The sequence below is a fragment of the Eufriesea mexicana genome, unplaced genomic scaffold, assembly GCF_001483705.2.
Source record: "Eufriesea mexicana isolate 0111107269 unplaced genomic scaffold, ASM148370v2 scaffold2234, whole genome shotgun sequence".
NCBI classification, from domain to species: Eukaryota; Metazoa; Arthropoda; class Insecta; order Hymenoptera; family Apidae; genus Eufriesea; species Eufriesea mexicana.
The window spans coordinates 97265-124734 of record NW_016910327.1 but is presented as its reverse complement, the minus strand read 5'-3'; the positions used below and the strand labels follow the sequence as shown (position 1 = coordinate 124734).

Sequence of the window (27470 nt, the reverse complement as noted above, 5' to 3'; positions counted from 1 at the left end):
TTTCCCCCCCCCCCCCCCCCCTCCTCTCACCCCAAAGCAACGTGTTATTTCGAGCAAGATTAACAGCCAAACGTAAATCGTCGTTAACGAATTACCGAGAAACGCGGAACGATAATGCGCGCGCTTGGAACTAATTGGGGCAGGATGCAATTACACGCGGGAACATTTTTTCGCACGAAGGGAAATTTATAATTGAATACCATAGTGATCGAGTATGTTCCAAAATTTAGAAACGATCTAAAATTCTATCTACAAATGTTCGATTACCCGTTGACACAGTTTTTGGTTATTCCAAAGAAAGCTTCTAATACCAAACTAGTAAATGCAAAACTAGCGGAGTATGTCGATAAGTACGACACATTTCTGGCCATACTCCTTTCTAGATAACCAGTGGGCAGTGCATCCCAAACGTACCGACCGAGCGTGTAATACCGTTAACGCATTGTTGCCAGATGTAGTGCTCGCTTTTGTCAATTCAAATGAGCCTTCACGTCAGACGAAAAAGTTCTGATAAACGGAAATTGCTAACATAGCGAATTATTGAACCGTGGCACTCGTCACGTATGTATAACCTATACCCATAAGTATATACATATCTATATATTTTGCGTGACTGTGAGTGCAGGTATGTATCGGTGATAGTGGGAAAGAGCGAGAAAAATACAGGAACAATGCACGGTGGAAAACGCATTTGAAAGTCGTTCGAGCGTGTGGACGTGCATGTGAAATGCGGCGCGACGAGTACAGCGGCGTAAGTTGGTAAAAACGGTTTATCGAGAACGATCGTAAATTCAGCGGTCGATTCGGCAAACGCTGCGGGCTTCGTGTGACAAAAATGTGATTGGAAAGCACCACGACAGTTTGAAAATTCGATACACCGTGAATTAAGGGAATGGCGGATTACATAGATTACATAGAAAAGGTTAATGCTTTATAGGTTATATAGTCTATTAGTTCGAAGTTTCTTTTTTAAGAAACATTGAATGGTGCGTTATGTGTAATATATGTACGACGGTTAATCGATGTTACATTGTGGAAGTTTGCTTTTATAACCTCTCGTCACCTTTCGAGTGACTTGTATTCTACCTTAGGGTTAAAATTAAACATTTTTTATCAATGAAAACTCTGAATGATTCTTTCTTTTCCTTTTCAGATAATTTTAAGAATATCACTAAGAGAATCCAAACCAGGAATTACATTTTTTCCAGTTTAAAAAATTTGTAGCTTATGTTTATTCAATTGTTGCAAATAAAACCGCATCATCCATGTTCTTTTCTTAGAAGCAGTAGCTTTAAGTTTTCGAGAACAATAAAATTTTGTCCAAAATTTGTGAATTTAAATATCACTGAATTAAAAAAAAATATTTATTTTGGGAACTTAATTTTAGAAAAGTGAGGATAATTACCTGCGACATTGTGTTGATGATGATTATAAGTAAGAGGAACAGAGTGTAATGCCCTTGCAGACCACTTTCTGTGCCTGGAGTCTTCGTCATCGTCGTCAGCTTGTTGGCCATCTTCTCCCAGGAAATGTACCTTTTCGTACCTGTCTAGATACCTGAAATAACACAATTTTGTTAAATTATCGCAATAAATAAGTAAACGTGTATTTTATTACGTTCCTAACCTCCTGGACTCTAATTTATAAATACATTACACGAATATCAACTTAATATCAACTTTGTATAAATTATTACAAGAAAAAGAGAAATATAAACTAAAAGAATAAACTGATGGTAAATTACAGTAACAAATTAAAATTGGTATCTAAAATTTTTTCAACGTTATATAATTATTAATTAACATTGCATCTTAATTATTTTAACACTTATATTACTCTATAGACAAAAAATGGGACAAAATATTGATTTAAATTCGATATCTAAATAAAGTAATAATTTAGAGGCAACTCGGTCGCAAGGGAATTGTCAGTGAATACAACGTGTCGAAGACAATTATTCCACTGTAGTTGACTTTATATAAAAGACGGCTGAACCTAACGGAATACGAATACACGTGATGCTCTGCGTTCTCTTTAACGAATGCTAATGGCCGAAGAAAATATGACCCGGACATGTTGCCTTTGACAACGTCCATTCCATCCACATACCCTTCGCGTGTCTCAACGACCCGCTCTTTTGTCCCACGTTAAAGTTTTTGAAGAGAACGTTCGAAATCTGTCGTACAGGACGAATACCCTACGCCCTCTGGGGACTCCGCGTTTCTTTACATTCTATCTGCGCAGTTAGGAAGTTGTACTGCGCAGTCGCGAGTTCGAAGGTTTATCCTTTTCTATCGGGGTTGCTTTCAGTGACATAAACCACACTACACTAAATATTCTATTTACTTTTAGTATCGACTGTGCATTGGTCGGCGGTGTAATATCGATTATGGATTAATCAGCAGTGTAAAATCGACCGTATATTAGACTATTTTAAATATCCTATTAGAAATAGCAGAAAATATTTTATACCACCACATTCGTATCGAGCATGCCTAGGTGCACGTATCTTATTACCGTGTTTTGTTTTAGGTTATATACGCATTCATAATCCTGAAATAATTAACATACTTTACGAGTACAGATCATTATTAGAGACAACTAAAAATATAATTTCTGCTTAATAGCTTTGTACGCAAAGCTCTGGATAAGTAATTGTTTAATATACCATAAAATGCAATATGAAAAATGAAATAACTATGGAGTATACCGCTTAATATTATTTTCTTATAAAATAAAAATTCTTTAACATCTTTCATTAGGTTTGAAATGGTAAATTTTTTAATATCATTTTGAAGCTTCTATTAAATCTCATTTTTCAGGCATTAAAATTACGGTGAAAAAATGACCATTCCTAACCTAACATCCTGTTTACTACTCTGGACCCAGCACAGAGGTTATAACGAAGTATGTCAAAGTATGTTAAAGACATTACTACGTGAAGACTAGAGTGAACATTTTCCCTACTACTAATCACACTCTTACTTCGTTTCCGTTGCTACCTAGTCACATTCGCCATTTCCGCACAGAACAAACACAGCTCTTCCATGAGCATTAAAACTCCACTGTACTTCAATTTCCTCTCTTCCAGCGCACGTGTCCGATACGATGAACCACTCCAAGAAGGAGCCAGCCACAGCACGTCGACCCCCGAAGACCGTGTGCGACTAAACGACGTTCGTCTACCTCACAGACGGATCGACCTGTCGACTAAGTACCGACACGGTACGACGAACTCGGAGCCGACGTACGTTCCGAATGGGGTAGCCACGAACCGACACAAAACGAAGCGAACTAGCCACGTCCGAGAACGAAGGAGACAAAAACAGTCTTACACACGTGACGTTAGAAGCACCAAGAATGATAATAATAATATTGACAAGACGGAAAGAGACAGAGCTAGCAGAAAAGGAGAGCGTGCGAGAGAGAAACAGAGAAGGAGAGAAGAGAAGAGAAGAGGAGAGAAGAGGGAAGAAGAGGAGAGGAGAGGAGAGGAGAGGAGAGGAGAAGAGAGCAGATGTAGTCGTGGGTGGGCGAAAGAAAGTGGTGGGGGTAGGTGTAGTGGATCCATTCATGCACCAACGTAGAGTACGGAAGGTGCAGGCGTTGAAGCACCCAGCCAGAGCCTGATTGGCCGTTGCTTGCTGCAGACTGAGCACAGACACTTTGACTACTGCCTGCCTCTGGTCCGTCCCTGCACCACTTCGTGTGTCGTATAGATCGGAGTAGTAGGAAACGTCTACCATAGTGTGCCTGTGCTGCTACTGCTGCTGCTGGTACTGGTGCACTCTTGGTGACTGTAGGGTCCGGCAGAGTCACGTGTCCCAGAATCTACATCGACCGTCTATGAATGAACCGCATTTGGATCTCGCGCCATTGCGAATACACGTATCGTTTAATTTATGTTCCTAGTTTTCTAGGCATCGGTTTATATATAGATTATTCTCCTTTTACTCTCAGGTCAGAGCAGTCACTTAGCGTTGCGAGCGAGACATCTGCCACCTTCTCCATCTTGAGTATTTTAGTCACACGTGTTATTGCTTTTAAAATTAGGGTAAACGTGGGGAACTGAATCAGCACTTCTCTTTTGGCATCTACTGCTTGATAGGATATGTCGCAATTTTATTCCTTGAATCAGAAGTTGATTTCATAGCTGGGCTATAGAGGCTAAGGCTGGACAGATGGATCTTCCAATCACTGTTGGTCAGAGAATGGACACGGAAAATTTATAGTTATAATTATGTACATATATGGAAGACATGGCTAGTATATAGAGTGTATACACTACTATAAAATTCGTGAACTGCCTTGGATGGAGCAGTGACATTAGTCGGAACATCCTGCGTTGTTGAAGAGCCTTGCAGGTGAATCCACGGGCCGTCATGAAGCGTGATTATGATGTTTACATATTTATAAATGTAGAAGTATATTTTCACTCGTACTTGATTGTAATGCTGGAACTGAAGCTCTCATGAATTCACAGGAGCCAGTCTACGCAACGATATGGCGTCTACCCTTGCCACGCAGCTACCACAGGATGACGAGAGGTGTAATTAGTATCGTCGCCTTTTAATCAGGTAATTAACCAAGTAGATAAAGATACCTAGCAAAGACTTTCCTTCCTGGACATCTTCTTCGGTCAGCGTAGATTAGCCCACATTTACCCTGGTGTTTGATTGTAGCACTCGAGTTGAAGTTTCCACAAGATCTTAGACGTGAATCTACACGCTGAAACCACGGTATGTCTACTCTCGCCTCGCAATTACCACAGGGTGACGAGGGGAATAATTAGCACCGTCGCCTTTTGATCAAGTCATTTAGCTGAGAAGCTAAAGACCCCTAAGTCCCACTTACTATAAGGACACTTATTCGTGGACATTTTATTGGATCAGCTGGACAGCAGATAGTCCGCATTTTCTGCTACACATTCGCATCAAGAGTACATGGAAGATGATAAAAATAATAGAAGGGATTTAATACGCTAACCTTAGTGGGTGTTACGGATTACCGCCGCTTGATCTAATGGCGCCACAGGCGATCACTGTGACTGGCGGTGGAAGAATTAATTAACACTTTCGCAGCCTGTAATCTCTTCGTTTCTCTAAAACTGAAAGCCACTCGAGAGTAACGTCTAAAGCAGATTGTCGCAGATTCCTGTCATTAACAAAAGGATACGAATTATAATATTTGCGTTAAGTGTATCGCTATAGTTGTTTACGATCACCCGTTACATAAGGTGACAAGGAAAATGATCTTTCGCGATTGGATCACTCGAATGGGATTTTTCAATTTCTTAATAGTTTCGTATTGTTTTCTGTCGAATGACGTAATTTCATGTCAGTGGCAATTAGCTGCGTCTTATGAAAGCCATAATTTTATGTCAGTGGCAAACTAGCTATACATTACGGAAAGGGGTAATTTTACGTTAGCGGCTGTGAATGTGCTAATTAATCAATTAGTAGTAATAATAGGCTCTTATTACACACATGCGAACAATCATTGACACTGGAAAAAGGAAGTGCAGAAGAAGAAACTAGAAATGGGCGTGACTATTTCAACAATGGAATACTCTGATTTTAAGTTTAATCCTATGAATTAAAACATCGTATCAGATGAGCTGCGATATTCGTATAATTATTTAATATCATTTACGTGATCAGGAATTATACGTTAATAATGCACGGAAAATAAAAATTACTAAATAATGATTAATGAAAATTAAAATCACAAAGTATTTCTAAATTACTCTTCACGTGATACTATTCAATGTATTCGGTATGGGTTTTGCATTTTGTAATTCGTGTTATGGACTATTTGTTCATAATGGATAGAAATAATTACGATTACTGGTTAATGAACATTAACAGGTGGAAATAATTGAAATTCGAGCAATCATATTTCTAACATTTGAGTAATTAATTGAAGCTATAGAATAAAGAACACGAATTTTGTTGTAAGTGTAGTATCAGTGATTTGTCTTTCGTTTAATTTTTTCGTTGTTATACAACACCTTTATGGTTTATGTAATTGCCATAGTCGATTAAATAGCACGTACCGTGCCATGTTTTTATGTAGCTGTCCACCATTCAAGCTTTGTATACTTATTACCAATGCTAGCGCCATCTCTACTTTTACATGTACCGAAAACAACGGCTCGAATAGAAAGTTAAGGTTAGGGCGGAATTCTAGCTTAGAGGTCAATTTTTTAGGTGCTATTTGGGATTTTTTTTAAAGAACCATGAAGACGTTATCGTGTCGGGATTTATGGCATGATTTTAACCTGTATTTAGTGAGTATACGCTGTTTTTTTCATGAAAAAATATCGAAAATTGTCGAAGATACAGCTAATTTAGTAATGTCTCTTTAATTGAACATGCCTGCACGGTTATCACGATTCTGACCGTTCTTTTTCTCTGAAATGGACAAACAAACATCCATTATGCTCAGTACGAATATGACTATCATCAGATCCAAAAATGTATAAAAACATCGAAGACAAAATTTTTAGCAGCGCTTTGAAGTTAGGTTACCCATTTTTTGTCTTTTTTCAAGTTTAGCGTGCCAAAAAAAATAGTTAAAAACATTAGATTTTGAAAATTTTGGTTCGAACGATAGAGATGCACGCGCTGAAGATACACTCCAAATTTGGTCGTAATCGGTCAACTAGAACTCGAGATATCATGGCAACCATTTAGAAAAATATAGTTTCGAGAAAAACGCATTTAAAGTATTTCATACTAATGTGTACGCGTCGCACGTTACGCACAAATGCTAATAACCCTCATGCTAACCTATAACTACATGTCAATTAAATTAAAGCTCTCTTTTCGTAAGTTCTCGATTCACGAAATTCAATTAGTAACATGGATTACTGAGATACAAGGATACTGATAATCGATACATAGATAGTATTACTTTCGCATGCTTAATTCATCCTTGAAGTTACATGCAAGTATTACGGATCGTTCTATGTAAACAGTACACGACAGCTACACACACTAACTCTGTGGACTCTAACCAACTTTGACGTGGACATTCGTAACTAACTCGTAACTAACGAGCTAACGTATTCCTTAACCTATAAAAATGGCAGGTTTACATTTTTCTACAATTATTGAAAACTTGTGTCTCAATATTCATTTTTATCGAAATAAAAACAGGATATATATTTTTTTATTATTATTTTAGGTTTATGGTAAAGCTTTTCCTGCGAGTTTTAAATTCTGCTCCACGTTACAACAATACTAGTATATTAACGTGGGTGTCGAGATGGCGCTGTTTACCAATGCTAGTCTAGAGACTGAGCATTTACTTGTGTCTTCCTATTCCACTTATTTACAACTTTCTATGCTGTTCATTGGTATGCTTTATCGCTCAAAAGCACCTAATCTGGTTAGGTAACATTCTGAAAAATGGCTCGCAATTTGCGATAATAAAAAGATATACTTTCCAAATTACCTTGGTATTATGCATAATGTAATATGCCGTAATATGAGTATAATATATTATAGGTAACACAGTATAATACTATATTCCGTGCATATTGTAGTATACACAATTATGCACATATTATATTACAACCATAATACTATTACTAAACTACTATAATCTAATTATGTTGTGCATTTATAATAGGACACTAGTATGCTGCTATAACACAAGGACATTATACTACAATAATATTTTGACGCTCTGTTATGAAAGGAGGTAAAAAAGCGAAGAATGAAGAAACGAAAGAAAAGAAAGGAAGTGGACTCATCAGTGAGCCTTCCTACTAAGCTCATGCCTTAGACGCTGAGATCATAGAGGCAAGGTCAGAGGATGTATTTGAATGAAAGGAAGTTAGGTGAATACTTTCAAAAATTTCGTTGGTACAAATTCCTCTGATAATTGTATAAGAGGAGCCATACAAACGCTATTATAATATATATAGTACCATATAATATGCATATAATGACATAGTATTACAATACAATACGCTACATACAATAACTACATCGTTTATGTTTACTATACTAAATATGGTATATTAAACCTGAATTTGTCATTTTCTATCTTAACTAGACTTAAGTCAGATACCATAGATAAAAAGGCAAGATTGATCTACGGCCATGGAAAGTCTAATGCTACTCGCTCGAACAACGCTAGTAGTTGCGTAATTTAATTCACGACAAAAGATTACATCTTCCTCTACAATTATTCTGAACCGCACGATTTATTTCCTCTCAGTAATAAGACGATCTAGATATAGTACCCTATGAATATTCATCGTTACACGCGTCTAGATAACTTATATCACCCATAATCTATTGTTTAGAATCTCAAGACTTCTGTCTCAGATAAAAACGATGAATAAGAATAGCATCTGTGGAAATTTTAACAGACACTGTCCACATCAATTTCTATATGCACATGTGTTTCTAGAAGTTTCTAATAATCCGTGGAAATAGATAGATTTTTGCCGAACTTCGAACATACGTTCACATTTCTGTCAATTCTATGCGCTAACTTAACCTCAATCGCGTAGTCTTTACTACATTGCATATACGTTCACTCGCATACCAGAGCACGCTCTATACACAACTTGGACGAAACGAGGGGCGCCATCTCACACCATACAAAGGAGGTGATTCTATCGACGCAACGCGATGTAATTTTTCTACGAGCCCCTCCTGAGAAAATTAAGGTCCTCGGAAGATACAAGCAGCGCCAAAACTCACAATTCCCGTCGCCAGAGCTCTCTCCGCAACCTCATGATCGCGCGAACACAGTCGAGGGATCGACAAAAAAAAGTCGAAGGAGCGAGATAATCGAATCGTGTCCTTGTTTGCAAACAGCGTCATCTTGCGCTAAATAAAGGAAGCGGTTTATTCGACACGACACCCTGCAAGCATCTTTCCACAAACATTAACATTCCCACAAGAGTCGTTCGTATGGCACCGGGGAAAACCAACTGTCATCTTTATCAAACCTAACCAAAAATCTCACGATCAAAGTGTCCGCGAAGAAGCGACAGAATCGACCGACGTCCCTGTTTGCAAGCGGCGCACGGTAACAAGGTTGCATAGAGAGAGCTTAACCGGAGAGAGAGAGGACAACGACTCAGGAACCACGTGGCTCTCGTCAGCGAGGCCAGTATGAATGAACGAACGAACGTACGTACTATACGATACGGAAAATGCCGGCGGTGGTGGGGTGTAGGTAGCAGAGAGTGCCGATACGCGGCTGCCGGCCGTGTGGTAAAACGTCGTCACTCTCCTACTCTTGCAGACGCTCGCGGACTGCCAGACATAATGGAGTATCGAGTGCGACTATGACAATCGGCCACGCCTGCCTGTCCGTATCAAATCGCCACCGTCTAGTGTTTATCCTATTCTTAGCATAGTTTCGTCTAGTCCTGTGACGACAGGTGTCGCGAGTAGAGATGGGATCAAGTTCAATATATTCAACGAGAATTGACAGAAAGTATAAAACATCTGCACGTGAGCGACCCGTGATCAGATCTGGACCTGAGCTGATCCAGGTGTAAGATCGAATATTGCGAGAAAAATTTTGTCTAACCTTATAAGTAAGGGCCCCTGTTTATGGCTTCTAAAAGTTGGCCCTAAGTGTCCACGTTCAGCCGCCATTTATCTGCATCCGCGGCACAGATCACGTGACCAGTTTGTTTATATTTCCCCCCAATTCTCCTTAAACAAAGTATAGGTTAGTTGCTACATAACCACCCTCTTTAACCTCTTCGATACAGCGCTCATTTACCACGTAGTATCATTTTCCATATAACTTGCGCTTTAGAATAAAATTCACATGAATAATTTATAATTACGTACATAGAGTGATTACACAAGTGAGAAACAATTTACAGAATATAATCAGTCGATTAAAGGCGGAAGATTGCGGTATACTTTCGGCCAGTGTCAACTTTTGTCGACTTTTGCCGACGTTCGGTCGTAGCGATGCATTCGGTCGTTGTCGGCTATAATCGGCACTCGTACCGATCGAGTTAAAGAAATACGAATCCATAAGAAACGATTGTGTCGTCGCATAACCTTACATTCCGACTACCTCTTGACACAGTCTTCGGGTTAACATTTGTACCAAACACCTAAAATATGTAGACGATTTCCTGATACTATTTTGAGGTTATTTGTATCGCTTCGATATTTCTAATCTAACTTATTTTCATTCAATTAAAAATATAGAATTTAAAAAGATTTTTAATGTTTCTACAAGTAGTAGCCATGTTATGGAAATATTCTTACGCGATTTTTATACGTTTATATGTATTTTGGAAAATAATATTTAACATATGAAATATTATTCTCAAAATAACATTTCTGATCACTGCTTTTAGTTTACTTCTTTTCTTATTTACAATATTCCCTGCTTTAGAAGATAATGATTGGGGAATACTCGAGGCTGAGGACGTTGCCATTGGACGAAGATAGTCATGTGGAATTTTCGATAAAGTAGAATGTTTGTTTGTGTGGTGTAGATAAATATAATAAATTATTAATGTACAATTAGATTATGCACGAAGATTGTGACACTTGGTTTCATAGATATCCAAGAAAAATACATGTCCCTCTAGCATTCAGTCTGAATAAATATATCAAAATTATAACCTTTATAAGATTAATAAAATAAAAATATAGCAAGTTTCCTCAAATATAACTAATTTAAGAAGCCAAGTTTTCTTTACAAATTTCTATACTTTTATATACCAAATTTATATCTATTTTAATATATAAATAATAAATTAGAGTAATTAAAATTACTTAAAACAGTAAACTATAATATGAAAATTTCATTCATAATTTAATGTTCCCTCTATGCACAGTCCTCCAATTTTTACATTAATCAAAATTATGATTAAAATATTTAAGATTCGTGTTATTGTACATCCAAGTCAAAGATTTTCGGAGCCTGGTCCAAGAAAAGCTACATGTTCTCAACCCACATGGTGAGGAATGTTTTGAAAGCTTTAAGTAAATGGGGCAATTATAAAGTAACGCGACGACTCTAAATTTATAACATCACACGTCACAGAATGCTGAATGTTTAGATTTGGTGGCTGGTCAAATAACACTCGAATTTCATTTTTGAAAATTAATATCCACCATATTTTGAAAGTACATGGATAAAATTGCGATTAATGAGAAATTCATAAAGAAAGACTGGACTACTGACATTATATATTATAAAATATAAAAATATATAGAAATTAAAAGAAAAAGAAAATTGGACTTGATAAATTATTTATTGTTACGTATTTTTAAAATAATTTTAAAAACTTGTAAGCGAATCTAAATAAAGAAGAATTCTATGATACAATAACGATACTTCGTTTTTCATGGTGTCAACTATCATCCATAAATTATCCATTTCCCCAAGTGAAGGCTTCAAAATTAGTTTGACATTTAAAAATGGCTATAACATTCCACGTGCCATTCTCTAAAGAACAGATACGAAAAATTCGATTCTTGAAATAGGAAAGTAGACAATTTCAAAAATGACATTCCTCAGAAATTATTTAAAATAGCTAAGAATTTCTTTTTAAAAAAATGAGAGAATTTATAGAAATGATAAAAGTGTAAATCTCTTGAATCCTTAGTTGTGCTCATAAACAGAGACCTTTGTGTATGCCTATAAGCTTATGAATTGTGACTGTATTTACTTACTTATGGCGACACGTACCATGATCTTATTTATTTATTTACTTACAAATTCATGGAGTAAAAACTCGCATACTTGTTCATAACAGACAAAATCGAATGGTACTCGTTGACATATAGACACGTGACTATGAATAAGGTCAACACACGGTACTACCTATTCACTCTCAGTTACATGTTTGATCATCTCTTTTATTTACTCACAAATACGTGGAAACTGACTTTGTTTATTTACTTATAGGACTGAACTCGAATCTTCTTTATTTACTTGTAGAAACATCAAATGTGGTCCTGCCTAATTTCAGACGTCCAGTTTATCACCTTATGTATTTATTTATTCTATATAGCTTGCCATGCCAACATATAAAATATCGTTTTAATAAGAAATAATCAGTTTTAGGGAATATAAGTATTTATAATATCTTATCTAACTTTACCCCAAACACATAGCTTCGAAACTTTGCTCGTGAGCACCGCCTTCGACCTAGCTTTCAGGCACAGACGTATACACACTCAGATTCAAGAGATACACACAGTCATAGGAAGGTACATCCCGCGATTCACCTGCTCCTCGAATGATGTACGAGCTCGAGGAGCTTCTAAAATAAGGTGATCGATGATAGCAACGCGTCTTAGCCACTTACCTAAGGTAAATTTGTTTAAGGCCAACCCCGCTGTTCACGCAGCCGCTGGGTAGATGGAATTGTTCGCATAACGATGCCCACTCATTTCTGGTATTCACCTGAAACACGAAAGACCGGAGAACGTTTCAATAAACCGCGCATTATCGATACACGCGAAACGAAAGAACGAAAACGATGAACGCCTTTCGTTTTATTCAAAGCTACCTTCAGATGGTTTTCGAAAACCAGTATTCTATTTTACAATGGATCCATCTATCTCCAAATACGTCCTTTAATATCGCACTGTACAAAGTATCTCTTATAATGTGCACTAATAACTTTGACCGCCTTGGATATCTCCATTACGTCTAAAGATACGAGAAACTTTATGTACAAACTTGTATATGTACTATTGCGAGTTATAATTTTCTTAAAAGTGAAAGGCTTTGAGAAATCTCAGGGTTATATTTATGATTTTCTATGTCGCTATACACCATTTTGTTCTTTATAAAATTGCGAGGCATTTGGTCGATCTCAACGACATCTGATGTAAAATCAATTGATAATGCAGGATAAAATAAAGGAATGGAATTTCTTCCTATCGAAATATCTCAGTCGGTATCGCATTCGACTGCTGCGCAATGGCGGTTAATGGCAACCAATAAGCGAAGCGTAGAACATTTTCGAATAATACGTGTTTTATATCAAGATACTATCAACTTCTGTAATTTATAACTGTGATTTATAGTTATTTAAATAGAGAAATTGCATGAGAGTTTACAGACTATTTATAATAAAGGATCCAAAACGACTGAACAGTATGACACAAATAGTTGATTGAGTACAGATGATAGCTGCGCGTGTATACTTTCGATAACTGACGACTTTTACCGATGTCGGCCGTAGGGGTGCATTCGGCAATATTCGACCATGATCGACTCTCGTTCGGGAGAGGCCACGAGCCGGCCCAATCAGATGTATCCCTTGCCCTTTGTCTGTGGTCTGTCAAGTCCATTTGTATAATCCTGAATCTCGCTACCACTTTTAGCATCTTTTATAACCTGAGTTTCCCTATTATCTATTATTCAATGATTTTATATCGTAAATCGTTAAAATAGTATACGATGCTAGTTACAAAAATTTTACTTCAGTTGGTTGGGTTAAATATTTTCTAATATTTATTTAAAAATTAAAAATGGCGGTAACTAATCACGTGTCAATATTTTTTCAATCTAATATTTCGGATGGAACTCAATAAAAAAAACAAATATTGATTTGGGTTTTATATTCTTGCATTTAACTGTTGAGATGTAAGATTGGAGACGCTGAAATTGCAACTTGATCAGGCACTTTCTCGATAAAGACATAACAACAAACTACCGTATCACAGAAAAGTTCCAAGAACTCAAATCAAGAAACAAAAAGCGTATTTGTCTTTTGGCAGATAAACATTTGATTTCACACGACTTCTATCCCGTGATTAAGGAACTAAATACATGTGATTATATATAGACAACACAAGCCTGGTATTTATCTTTTGCATTTAAAAAAAATTAACGACTAAAAATATTCTTGAATTTATCATAAGACTATAATTTTAATTAATTGTAAAGTACTATTAAAATTCGTATTTCACTTCAAATTTCTCTTGGCATAAGAAAAGTTGATGTAAGAAAAATCAGTTCAACGACCTAACCTTAAAAGAACAACTTGCGTAACTGAGACGAAAGTCACTTCAATCTCGGCAGACATGTTTTTCCATTAAACAATCTATACTCTATAACCAACAGTCGAGCCACACATATAAAGGAAAAGACCTAACCTATGCGTATTAACCAAACTATCACTCGATTACAACGATCATATTCTGATGTTTAAACTAATCTATGAAAACAATCCCATATAATCGAAATCAAACATCTTTTTATCCTGATGGAAATTCAGCATTCACATAAGAAATCCTGCCATGGTCGCGTCATATCACCATATCGTGGAACGTTACAGCTTGGAAACGAGAAGGAACGATCGACGAAGAGAAATATTTGAAGCGGTCAAGTCGTTTACGACTCGGCGCTTAGCCAACGAGTTTACAGTTCCGTCCACGAAAACTCGATGGATCCTCTTTCTCGCTGCGAACGCGGGTGCGTTGTACCGAATATGCAGGAACGAAGTGAAAGACGAAGAAACACGACCTGTTAGTGCAGCAAGATGAATACAGAGGGCTATAGTGAGGATACAAAGGGCGGGGTGAAGGGCGAGTGGGGGGGGGGGGTGAGAGGTGTGCGCGCGGTTCTAAGGGAATTCCTGGTAGCGGGACGCGAGATAAAACGACGCGGCGGAACATAAATTTCTTAGGGCGCGCGTCGAAAAAATAACCGTTGACTCGTGTTATGCAGCGCTCGCGCGAACGCCTATGGCCGCTAGAAAAAAAGAAAACAGCATGAGTGACAGAAGGAAAGAAACGGAGAAAAAAGTGAGAGTGGGAAGAAGTGCAAAGGAATTAGAAGGAACTGAGGAAATAATAGTCGAATAAAAATAAGGGATCGTTAAGAAAATAAAAATGGAAATAAAAAATATGGAAAAAGATAGAGTACAAACGCAAATTTGTGTACATATGAAAGTTCAGAATAAATTAACTCTTACAATCTACATATATAAATTTGCATAACAACACTGAACACGTAATAGCAAAACTTCGAGTCCTTAGAAAGATAGTGACATAGTACATTCTTCGAATATGTATATTAGCGATATATGAATAGCTGTCCAATAATTATATTTAAAATATAATATCAATGCTGACACTGACGATTCAAAGAAAATTTGCTTAATAGAAAATCGTGTATAACACTATATCACGTAACACTACACTATCAGTGTCCGAATATAAACAAAAATATTTCTGGTGACATATGCTTTCCGACTTTATCTATATGAAATCAACTAGCTGTTGTATCGTAATACCGAATAGCATGTTTAGCACAGATTACAGTTCAAGTATAACGAACAGGACCGATTTGTTCCTCGAATGGAGAACTGCCAAAAATAAGTCATATTTAACTAATCATATTAAACGACTTTAATATCCAACTCTAATAATACAGAACAAGGCGTTAAGTAACTCACGCACATTCGCCAAAAAAGAAAACAAAATCACGGAACGGGGAACCAGATTTAACTATCAAAAATACTCGCTGAAGCATTGAAAAACATTGGGCACTCGTGATAGTCTTATTCCATGCCAATTATCACCTAAGAGTAAACAAAAGAACTGAACGTACGATATTTCATCTCGCAGTTCGACGTACGTAAATTTCGAGGTTAACTCGCAGGCATAGTGGCGCCACGTACCTAACCTATACCAGCACCCCGGCAACAGTCGTAGCACTCCGAACGCGTCGCTTCGTATTAATTATCGAAGAGGGTAAAATAAAATTCAATCGACGAGCATATGCTATGTGCCGAGCAATAGATGCGAAGACATAATGAAATATCGTCTGGATACGATGCTTTTTCGCTGTTGCACGCCGCGTTTGTCGCGAACGGAACAACGGAGCGGGGGAACGTGAAATCGACGACGGACGGACATACTGGGTCAGTGCTCTCTGGATCCGCGCCCGTTTCTTTGCTATTCTCGTCGTCGCGACGTTCAACCTTATGAATCGAGAATGTGGCGCCCCACTGTGGACGACCTCGCGACATCATCAGCCTCTCATCAAAACTACTCGAACGCAGCACGCGTCGCGCAATAAATATCCGACCAGTCAATGAACGTGAAATACACGGCGAAAAAGAACTCGTATAACCTATCATTACTGGGTGCCATATTAAACAAATTTTCGACACGGTTTTTGGCACCGTTTCAAGCTTCTGATATTTCTCTTAGGAAAGTATTGTTTCAAAGAAACTAGTACTTATTACTGGAAGAACATTAACACCGTTCACACCTGGCAGACCACTTTTCCATTGGCGTAGACTCCAGCGAATTTCTTGCAACTAACGATCCCATCTTCCGATGTATAATTATCACCTAAGAGTAAACAAAAGAACTGAACGTACGATATTTCATCTCGCAGTTCGACGTACGTAAATTTCGAGGTTAACTCGCAGGCATAGTGGCGCCACGTACCTAACCTATACCAGCACCCCGGCAACAGTCGTAGCACTCCGAACGCGTCGCTTCGTATTAATTATCGAAGAGGGTAAAATAAAATTCAATCGACGAGCATATGCTATGTGCCGAGCAATAGATGCGAAGACATAATGAAATATCGTCTGGATACGATGCTTTTTCGCTGTTGCACGCCGCGTTTGTCGCGAACGGAACAACGGAGCGGGGGAACGTGAAATCGACGACGGACGGACATACTGGGTCAGTGCTCTCTGGATCCGCGCCCGTTTCTTTGCTATTCTCGTCGTCGCGACGTTCAACCTTATGAATCGAGAATGTGGCGCCCCACTGTGGACGACCTCGCGACATCATCAGCCTCTCATCAAAACTACTCGAACGCAGCACGCGTCGCGCAATAAATATCCGACCAGTCAATGAACGTGAAATACACGGCGAAAAAGAACTCGTATAACCTATCATTACTGGGTGCCATATTAAACAAATTTTCGACACGGTTTTTGGCACCGTTTCAAGCTTCTGATATTTCTCTTAGGAAAGTATTGTTTCAAAGAAACTAGTACTTATTACTGGAAGAACATTAACACCGTTCACACCTGGCAGACCACTTTTCCATTGGCGTAGACTCCAGCGAATTTCTTGCAACTAACGATCCCATCCCAATTGTTACATCTTGTCGGTAATACTATTATTCGAGGTGGAAATCTGAATGTGCTCGTCTTTAATTACACGTCTAAAATTATACCACGCATAACCGTTAATGAGCCTCGAACTTGAAATTTTTCGCATGCGAGGCGGCTATTGAATTTCATTAATCTGATCTGTGCAAAATAGTTACTTGTACGGAAAATAACGTCCATTATCTAATGAACGAGAAATTGACACGTTACCGTTTCCATTGTATTTATTTATACCTGATCCGTTCTGTGAGTTAGCATTTTTTTTATAACTTATTATTATCTCGCCATATTAGAAGGATTTATGGAATAATAAACGATAGACGAATATTTCCTTCGGTGGCGGTACACAAAAAAGGCATTTTAAGGTTAGGATAAATAAGCGAGGCATTTCGACGAGCTAATTTAACCTCTTTAACCGTTTTAAAGCATCAAGATTAACTTGGACCCGGAGCCTCGAAATCTGGATCACGATTGTGAAAATTGGCGCGACATTTAACATGTGAAAAGCCGAAATTAATAGTACGGAATTATGTAAGCGGGCCTTAAATTATTGGTAACCGTAATGCGAAACAACGCGACATTTCCGCCGCGTGTGCGCACAACTACGCGTAAATTCGCGATTGATTTATATAATTAACTAACGTTGCAATTTGTCGCGTTACAACATATACTCAATTACAACATGTCAATCAGTAGTTCCCGAGAGAGAACCTCGATATTGCGGTCGGCTTTACGCGTTCATAGCGTATACCTTATGCACAATAACGGCGCGTTAAGCTGCATTTTCAAACGAAATTTTCGCTGGGAGTACGGGCCAAATTTTTCATCGAGCAAAAATCCATAAATTTATATTAATACCTCGTTAAGATGAATTTTCAATCATTTCTGAGAACAGCAAAGAATATTAAACTTTCATGTAAACGGACCTAAGCTTTTCCGAGAAACGTACGCATTTCGCGGTAAATATCGCAAATTTGCAGGTTACGTTTACAAACATGGACGCGTCGCGAATTTCGAAGATCGTTATTTTCGTAAACTGGCCGGTATTAATTTTAAATGTAAACCAACATGCAAATACAGAGTTCGTTTAGTAATTTTAGTTTAGTTACGGATTAATTGAAATTTTACACTTACCCAATTTTGTTCTATCTTTCTACGAAAGGGACCGAATAAATTACGGAATGCTTCACTCTCGATATCGAGGATATTATATCGCGAAAAGCTCCTCGCGCGCAATAAAAATTCCGCTCGACTAAACTACAATTACGCGTTCCAGGTGTATAACATCCAGCAGCCGTGAAACGTTGTGATACAAGATAAAGCAGCTGAAATTGTTACGGATTACGCAGAGCGTGCGCGCGCGCTGATTACGCGTTTCGCTAGGGGAAATTATAACGCGTGGACAAGCCACGTCTCCATAAATCTTTCTGAATCGCCGATTCGTGAAAACCGACGAAGAAAAAACGCCAAAGGATTAAATTCCGTCCAAACACCCACGAATACTTATACAAAAACCGTGATAAAATAAAAGTTTAATAATTCTAGGGGAAAAATTGGAACTAGATATAAACTAGAAAAATTGCACAATCTTACAAACGCGATTTTTTTGGAATATTTTTTAAAACGCTCTACACAGGGTTTCTAAAATCTTGCTAACGTCTGTAGAAATAAATACAATATTTATAGGTTAGGAGTCATGGCAGTATAAGTGAAAATTTCAAGAATTCGGTCAATCGCATCTTCCAATTGTTTAAAATTTTATTCATAATTCGTAGTATTTCAAGTATCTTATGTTAATTAAGGCTTAAGACTTAACCTCCTTAAGCCGCATTTCCACCGAAGAAAATAATTTCTCTCGTATAGAAGACCTAATTTTATCATGTACCTCAATTTCTGAAACTATAAATTATTAATTCCGATATGGAATATATAATATACTAAATTTTACATAATAAATATAAAATACGATTTTAAACCTAAACCTAAAGATAACCAATATTATTATAATTATCAATTCGTCAGTGACTTTAATTTCTAATATCGATATGAATCTTAACCTAACCCATCCTTTTCCATTTGAATTTCTACGGGAAAAATAAAATGGCGTTCCTCACGCTGAAAATTGTACCCCATTTTTAAATCGCAGTACACGAGATTATGGCGTGGAGTTTTAAGATGGCGGAGATGTCGTTATACGCGGGATTCTCGTATATGAGAAGATAAGGCAATAAAAGGGAATGAGGGAAGGGTGAAAGAGGTGGAAAGGTAATGTAAATACAGGCAGACAACGTTTTATGGTTTACCTGATCCTATCGGGCATTCTACCACGTAGCTAGATCGCGCGCGGTTTATCTGCCATAAACACTCGGATACGCGAGATTTATCAGAATACGTTACGGCTCTGTTTTCCCTGATAAAGAACTACCTCAACTTCGATAACCTCTTATTAGCGCGCTATCTCCCGTCTATCAGGGACAATTTGTATCGGAGTTGCCTCATTTCTTAACAAAAACACAGTCGATACGGTTTTTCGTTGAAATTTACTCCGCTGCTAATTGCGATGCAATTAAGATGTACTTTTAGCTGCTGAATTAGTGGCAAATATATTTCGTCAGACGATTCGAACAAAATTCAAGCGTGAAGAATTAAATACGAAAATGGGGGAAGAGTATAGGTTATGTATAGGGTGTTTCAGCTATTATGGACTTGCCACCGATACGAATCTTCCTTGTTCTTAATAGTACGAGGAAATGGTTCTGGGGACAAGTTGCGAGATTTGTTAACACGATTAACACGATTTTACTTAGTCGTAATTTTTCCCATCTTAGAATCTTTGCAATGAAATCGAAAAGTTCACGAAGAAACAGTGAAAAGAACAGAATTTTGATAAGGAGATTGCTTAAATTTGAAATTAATGGTGAAATGAAATAAAACAGATTGCGCGCTATCATTTCGCAAGCGAGGAGTGACACAGGATTATGGGTATTTTTTACCAATGCTTCTAAGTAACGTAATTCGCTTCATCATAATTAAAATACCGACGACGATAATGAAACGAATTTCTAGTATTAATTTCTGAATCCCGACTGATATACACGCCTCATTTAAATAGTGACTCACAAATAGCAAAGGAAAAAAAATTTTGTTTACAAAGACGTCAGAGAATCTTGCACAATTCCTAAATTCCAATAAAAGGAATACGTGACTCGAGATAAACGTATTACGCTATTCGCCATTTCATCCCGCATTTGATTACCAAAATTAAAAATAAAAAATTTTCTGTTAAAAACTCTGCACACGTATAGAAATAATTTGTCTAAATTTCACTTTTTATTCGAGTAAATTTTCAAGTAATAATAAAAAAAGAATAAAATTTAGGTGAATTTCAAGTAAATTTTAATTTTGAGTTTATTACAGTAAAACAAGTAACGCCGCCATTTTGCCGTTTACATGTAATATCTTTACGCGAAGTATTTCCTTTGTTCGCGACAGAGAACTGCCGAACAATTGTACAAAGATGGCCATCGGGAACTCGCTTTAACCTAAGGCCAGCGTTACGTTTGATCAAAGGGGAAACAGGTAAGAAAGGAAGTCGCCGCGAAGAACTAGTAACCAGTTGCAACAAAGAAGCCAACAGGAATTTACTTCAACCTGCAGCAACTTTTTGTTTGATCAGGAGAAGCCACATCGAAGAAGAGAGAGAGAGAGAGAGAGAGAGAGAGAGAGAGGAGGGGAGTCGTGACAACCCTAAGTAGCTTCAGCAAAAGAACCGTCGAGAACTGCCTCGACTCCGCGTTTAATTAAGAACGATTAGGAAAAAGGAAACAGAAACTAGGAATTAAGAATAAAATTCGCGTAACGAAGTAATCAGAAGAGTATATCTAAAAAACAAAAAAATTACGGTAAAAACTAAAGCCGCGGGCAAATCGAAACAATCTACGTGTAATTTAAAAGATACAAACGTGTGAAACTAAAATTATCATGAGAGAGGTGTAATTAAAAATATGCGTAGTAATCATGTATTTATTCCACATTTTTTAATCATTTTTTGATGCCTGAATCGCATGTAAATATAAGAGAACGAAGAATTTCGACAAGCTAAATGCTGAATACTTAGTGTGATTTCCGTTTTACAACTCCATCGATGGTTTATGATGCCAAAATAAAAGAAAAGAAAATGGAAGGATATAATGCGAACAAACATGGCCGACATCTGTTCCTTACGCCTATTCTTTTAATCGGCGGTAAAATAAATACGTCAGACGTGCCGCTTAAATGGTACTTTATAACCTCAACCACGTCTCCTACTTCTGCTATGAAAATACCCATACAACCGAGGACTAATGTTGAATGCTTGGCAAATGATATTCCCACCACTTCGATCAAGCAAATAAAACCATAATACATAACCTACGCAACACGCAACATCCATCATCAACACCATTCACGCCCAATACAGCACTATCCTCTTGCACCATCAGAAACAATGCACCGCAAGCGTCATTATTGTCGAGCGCGCCACCCGACGAAACGGACAATAACACAAAACATCCCATTGAACGTGAATGGCCCAGGGTTGGCAGAAGCGCGACCGTCGGCGAACGCGTTAACGTGCTAAACAATCGCGACGAACTTCTCCTCGCCTACCGCACACGCTTACTGGCTCGTCTTGCAATCGACACAGACACGGGCCACCGATTTGGTAAGAGGAACAAGAAGAACAAACCACCGGAGCGAGAACGTATGAGGAGGACGCGAGCCCGCCTATTATTACGTACCAGTCCACGTATATACACGCGATTTACTGGCGCCGATTAGGTAGCATAGCAGCACCGGCACACGCGGATGCCCCGTCTCGCCTGTAATCGTGCGACTTTGCTTGACCTTGACAGTATGAATTACACCGCGCATGCGCAGAGACGTTCTTCGAGAGCGTCGAACGCTATCCACGTGTTCGTTCGCCTCCGAGGGACTACATGATGAAAGTGTCTTTGCCGCCACGTGCTCGTTGGGGTAGGACATGGTCTCTCTCTCCCACCCCCTCTCGCATACTCTCTTCTCTCTCCCCTCCACCCTAACGCCGGTGTCCATGCTGCACCGGCCCGCCACACTCTCTGGCCTATGGCTCCGCGCGCGCCGCCGTTTTCGCGCTCTATCGCTCGGCTTTTTCACGTTTCCAGCGTCGCGTGCCTCGCGCCGGGGTTTTAGCCAGTCTCGGTCTCGTCGTTGAACGGATACATCGGCTGCGGCGGTCACCGGTGACCGACCGTGTGTCGAGCGACATTAGCACGTTGTTGATCGTTCTATGGTGGGTGGTATCTTGCAACGGAGGATCGCCTCTCAGTGGCGCCCCTCTCGTGGCCAGCGGCAACTGACGTTACAGATTCGTTTCGACGGTTCTAACCAGTTCATGTCGTTTAACGTAGAATGTTTAATAAGTGAATACTATAATAAAATATCGCTCGACTAGATAAATGATTTTTCCTTTCAATTCTTTCAGAGTTATTCATGTACACTTGGTGATGGATATTATGCTTTGGAATTGGCGTTAAATCTGGAGGTTATTTTTCGATACTTTGATAGATGAGTCGATTCAGATGGCGCTTTTAAACGCGAGATATGTAAATATAACACAGAATAACGTAAAAATTATGATTCGTTATTTTAAATATGCGTATAATTTTCTGGATGAGAATTAATTTTCGAATTATTTCTAGGTAACAGCGTGTACTGATATATTCATGAAATGACGACGCATCATCGAGACATCGTATGATTGTACTTTGAAACGACGCTACAGATTGTATCATGTCAATCGTAACTATTTTCGTGACCGACGTTATACGATACAATACAACCAATTATATAAACCTTCGTAGATATCGCCGACACAATACGCCCGTTAATTGCGATCGGTGAAACGAATTCGAACTCGTTCATGCCGTCCAACGTGGAGAATTTTATTATTAATTTTAGACGATCGAAATTATGGGCAACGAAGCGACGACACTCATAATGAAAATAGTCCATGTGATTTATTTATACATCGTAATGGTAAATTTCACCAATACACAAGGGTTAATTCCCCTTCTATTTATGACATTATAAACCTCTTGTTAGTTAAATTACTCCACGCAAAAGTTGAGATATGGATTTTAAAATACCACAATGGAGGACTTCTAAGAGAATTGTCGGATATAAAATAAGATGGAATGAAATGAAGATGGATGCAAAGAATAGTCTTTTTTCGAAAACTCAAATTACAGATTCTGTCACTGGTAATACCTTCCCCTTGAACCAATGGGACCGTTTCAACATGGTCGAGTGCAATTTCGATACTTCTTTTCCTCCACGCAAAACGCGCAACACATAACTATTATGAACGAGGAATTAGTATTCCGCCAATGAATTCGCTCACCACGTTATTTCCCAATCCCCGCCGTCCCTCCGCCTCTCTGCTCGAGAGATGGAGAACTGGTTGGAATTACGAGCACGCCGGTGCATTTATCTCTCATCGACTATAAAGTAAAACCAGTATATCTAGCCAGCGGTGTATCGTACGCGAGGCTTGAAAGCGGCAGCAAGCTGCTACTATACGCAGCCTCCAAGAGGATAAATCTTCCCTTTGACGTCCGCCTTTCGATGTTTCGCTCGACACAGCGAGCGATACCGATGATAGGGGATAGCGGGCATCGACGTTGCAGCAGATTTTTCGGACAGGTTGCAAATAGTTTAATCATTTGTACCACTATGCCAAACCAGTCTTTGTCCTCTAAATGGATCATGTATTGTATAAATTTACCTTTTTATTCTGCTAATTTTATAATATGTCGAATTCCAGATTGAGGTTATGTCTAACCGGTAACTGTATGAAACTGCTTACTGTCGTATCATGATATACTTGGACGTTAAATTCGTGTCGGAAGTACGCTATTTGATCTTGGAAGAAATAGCTAATCTCATGCTGTATTAAAACCGAGAAATTTATAACAAGTGAAGTCGATGAGTTTGACTTTGTATAAATTTCTTCTCATGCTAACGTGCTGAATTCTCGATTGGAATGGGAATGCTAGTCGATCAATGTGTATTTTTATGAGCTACTTTTTCTATTCTCGAACCTCGAATTCTACTTAGAGGTTAGGTCAAAGTACCCTCGGACACTCGGTGGATAACTGTATAAAATTGGTCGCTACCGTTACCGACTGTCATATCTCGATACGTTTTATAGACTGAATCCTTCGATGTACCTGAGCATTACAACAGAACTGTCTGTAACACCTGCCAATTCCACAGATTCGCGGATCTAGCAGGCGAAACACAGATCACCAGCGGGTTATTACAAATTCCAAAGGCGAGGATCCAAAATAAACACGCAGAAGGGAGCCAAGAACCCCGTTCCAAGAATACCGACCAAGTACCCCAGAGAACGTTCGACTCGAGTTCTAAGTATCGCGTTTATCGTTTTTTTCCCTCTCGCTTATCCGCTTGCTCTGCGAGCTAGGAACTCGAGCAGGGCAATAGTAGTAGTAGTACAGCAACGTACATACTTGAACAACAATTTCTTGTCACCTAATGCTGAATGATAGTTGCAGGAACTTCAAGGTTGGATGCATCTGAAGAATTCTGGCAGACTAACTAAGAAAGGAAATAAGTATGTTTTTGTTTGGAAGACGTTTGAAGTATACCCAGGTTCTATGACAACTCAAGATTGCTAGCGTATGAAACTCTGATATTCCAAGTGGAAATGAAAGTTTGAATTCTAGTCAGCTGGACCAATCAGTTAGAGCGAATGAACGTTATTGGGAATTGGTCTCTGTCAGCAGCACCTCTAGATAGAGGTTTGAAGATAGAGGCAAGGTTTGGCAGAATTACATAATCGTTCAAGAATCAGAAGATTTAGAATTAATGTAGTCTCATTGAAGATATTTTTAAAGTATGAAAATCCAAGCCTTGAATATTTGAGTAACGTTAAGTGGCCCTGGGTAATCTTGTACGACCTATCTAATGTAGATCGTTGAACTTGTTACGTAAGCTGGACTTCTAACTAAAATTCGATAGACGATATCGAGCAACGAAGTGTGCATGTAGACGACCTTGGAATTTCTTAACTTTCTCAATTTTGACATACGCAGTTTTTTTTTATCTGAAAGACAGAAATATCTAATAATTGGATATATACAAAAAATATTATCGATACTGGCTATAGTAAAGTCGAAATAGTTTGAGAAAATATGCAGAATTTATTGAGATGGAAACATAATTTTATATATATACCTACCTATTTTCATCATACCACTCTAGTTATTATTATCTATGTATACTATATTTAGTATACAGAATAGGCTGTCAAAGTGTTAAGAGAATTATTTTGGTGAAGGGGATATAGTGTAAATTTTTATTCGGGCAAATGTCATGGAATATAACAATAGAGATCAGGATGTTAATATTAATTACTCCACTAGCAGTATTGGATACTGTTTTGAGAAGACGACCACTGAGCCAACAACAGGTTGCATATCTAGGTTCACTAAACCACAGGACGATCCAACCCACTCTACGTTCAAAGTCGACGAAACTATATACACACATGGCACTGTATAGTATATTAAATAGGACAATGTAATAATTCTACACGTATTTATGAATATAATATAACTGTTATCGTGATACGTTGTTTGCGATACATAAAGTAGAATAAAATAAATTCTTAAATAAAAAGGTTTTATAAATCGAATCTCTTCGGTCTGAGTGCCGATCATAGCCGACGATTGCCGAATGCATCGCTACGGCCGAACGCCGACGAAAGTCGACAATAGCCGAACGTAATATATATACATAACCTACCAACTGTTTATATTCTTTCTTAAACGTTTAAATACGTAATTATAGATCACTCGCGATCATAATACTTCGTTACAAAGCACACGTTATGCAGTAATGATATTACGCAGTGGACAAGCGTAGTGTCAAAAAGGTTAAGTTAAAGACACGAAGATACGAGGAAATCGATAATTGATAATTGACGAATAAAGAGAGCGACGAGTACAAATCTGGTAACAGTGATGTAAATTATCTGTTGACATTAGAATTGGAGATTATAACGTGATTTGAAAAGGAAAGAACAAAAAGGATAGGCAAAGCGAGAAGTGAAGGAAACGCGAGTCTGGGCAGACACGTGCGTACTATGCGGAGCTCGGAAAGAAGACTCGCGAGACGGTGAAGGGGCAAGAGAAGTAACGCGATCGCACCGTCTAATCCCCCACCCTAGACCATCGCAGCCACCCTCTGGCCTTGACGCTTGCTGACATTTCGGCCAATGAGAAAAATACGTGTCCATTGTTTATGACTGGTTAGAAATGATAGGACTATCGAAATAAATATAACCAATTCGATTGGCATTCCTTCCACGGATTAAACGAACTCCACAACAAAACAACACGAAAAAAGTAACTTTATATATCACACAGTTTACATTTAAATGAAAATAGTCTCAAAAGAGAAGACCCCATATGTTATACTTACTATACTTATTACATACAAAAGTCGAATATTTAACTGGTTACTCACTGAATCAACAGCAAAGTGATTACCTTCATATAAAAGAAGATTCGCCCAGTGGTCACTCGTAACAGTAAAGTTAACGCAACCACCGTACTCACTCCCGCCATTAACCTCGTTCGTTACTTGAAGTTCGCCTTAAGAACAACGACGCAAATGCCACCACGTGGTTCCCGCGCTATTTCAAACCAGTTACCGTAACTTATCTCGCTTTCGAAAACAAAACACATACAAATATGGAAATAAACCTTGCTCCTTCCTAAAACCTCGATTAAAAATTCCGGATTCGAGGTTATCGTCTTTACACGTACTTAGATATAATAAATCTTTCAACATCCCCGGTTATCCCACATTTTCTAAAGTTCTTCCTCTATTTATTGGTTATTTGACCAGTTCGGTATTAAAACAGCCAGCAACCCTTGACAGCAGCATGGGACAACCCTGGCGTCCTAGGCAAGCGAATCCAGGGAGGTTGTGAGCCTCGCGGGAACGGAAGTGTTTCTGGCGCGTGCCAGAGCGTCGGGAGCGACGTCGTCCACAAGATCGGCGTAGACTTGGACAGTGGCGCGGCGCGTCGCGTGGTGTCGCGGCCCTGTAGAGCAGAAACGAAGCGACTTGGATCGTGAAGAGAGCCCCACCATCGCGTGGGCTCGCAGGCCCACGGCACACGACTGACAGTTCCCACTCAGCTGATCGTCCACCGGGGGGGGTGAGGGACAGCAGTAGTAGTAGCAGCAGCAGTAGCAGCAGCAGTAGCAGCAGCAGTAGCAGCAGGAGGTGGCGGAGGAGGAGGAGGAGGAGGAGG

The 27470-nt window shown here is 38.6% G+C and overlaps 1 protein-coding gene across 3 annotated transcripts in view; it reads right to left on the bottom strand.

Annotated features, from left to right (window-relative positions):
* Bap170 (Brahma associated protein 170kD) overlaps positions 1 to 27470 on the bottom strand; it is a 76439-nt gene that overhangs the window by 21880 nt on the left and 27089 nt on the right. For all 3 annotated transcript variants that reach the window (XM_017903448.1, XM_017903449.1, XM_017903450.1), the window contains exons 3-4: positions 12320 to 12417; positions 1406 to 1557 (exon numbers count right to left, since the gene is read on the bottom strand). In XM_017903448.1, coding sequence (XP_017758937.1) covers positions 1406 to 1557; positions 12320 to 12417 — 250 coding nt within the window. The remainder of the gene's footprint in view (positions 1 to 1405; positions 1558 to 12319; positions 12418 to 27470) is intronic.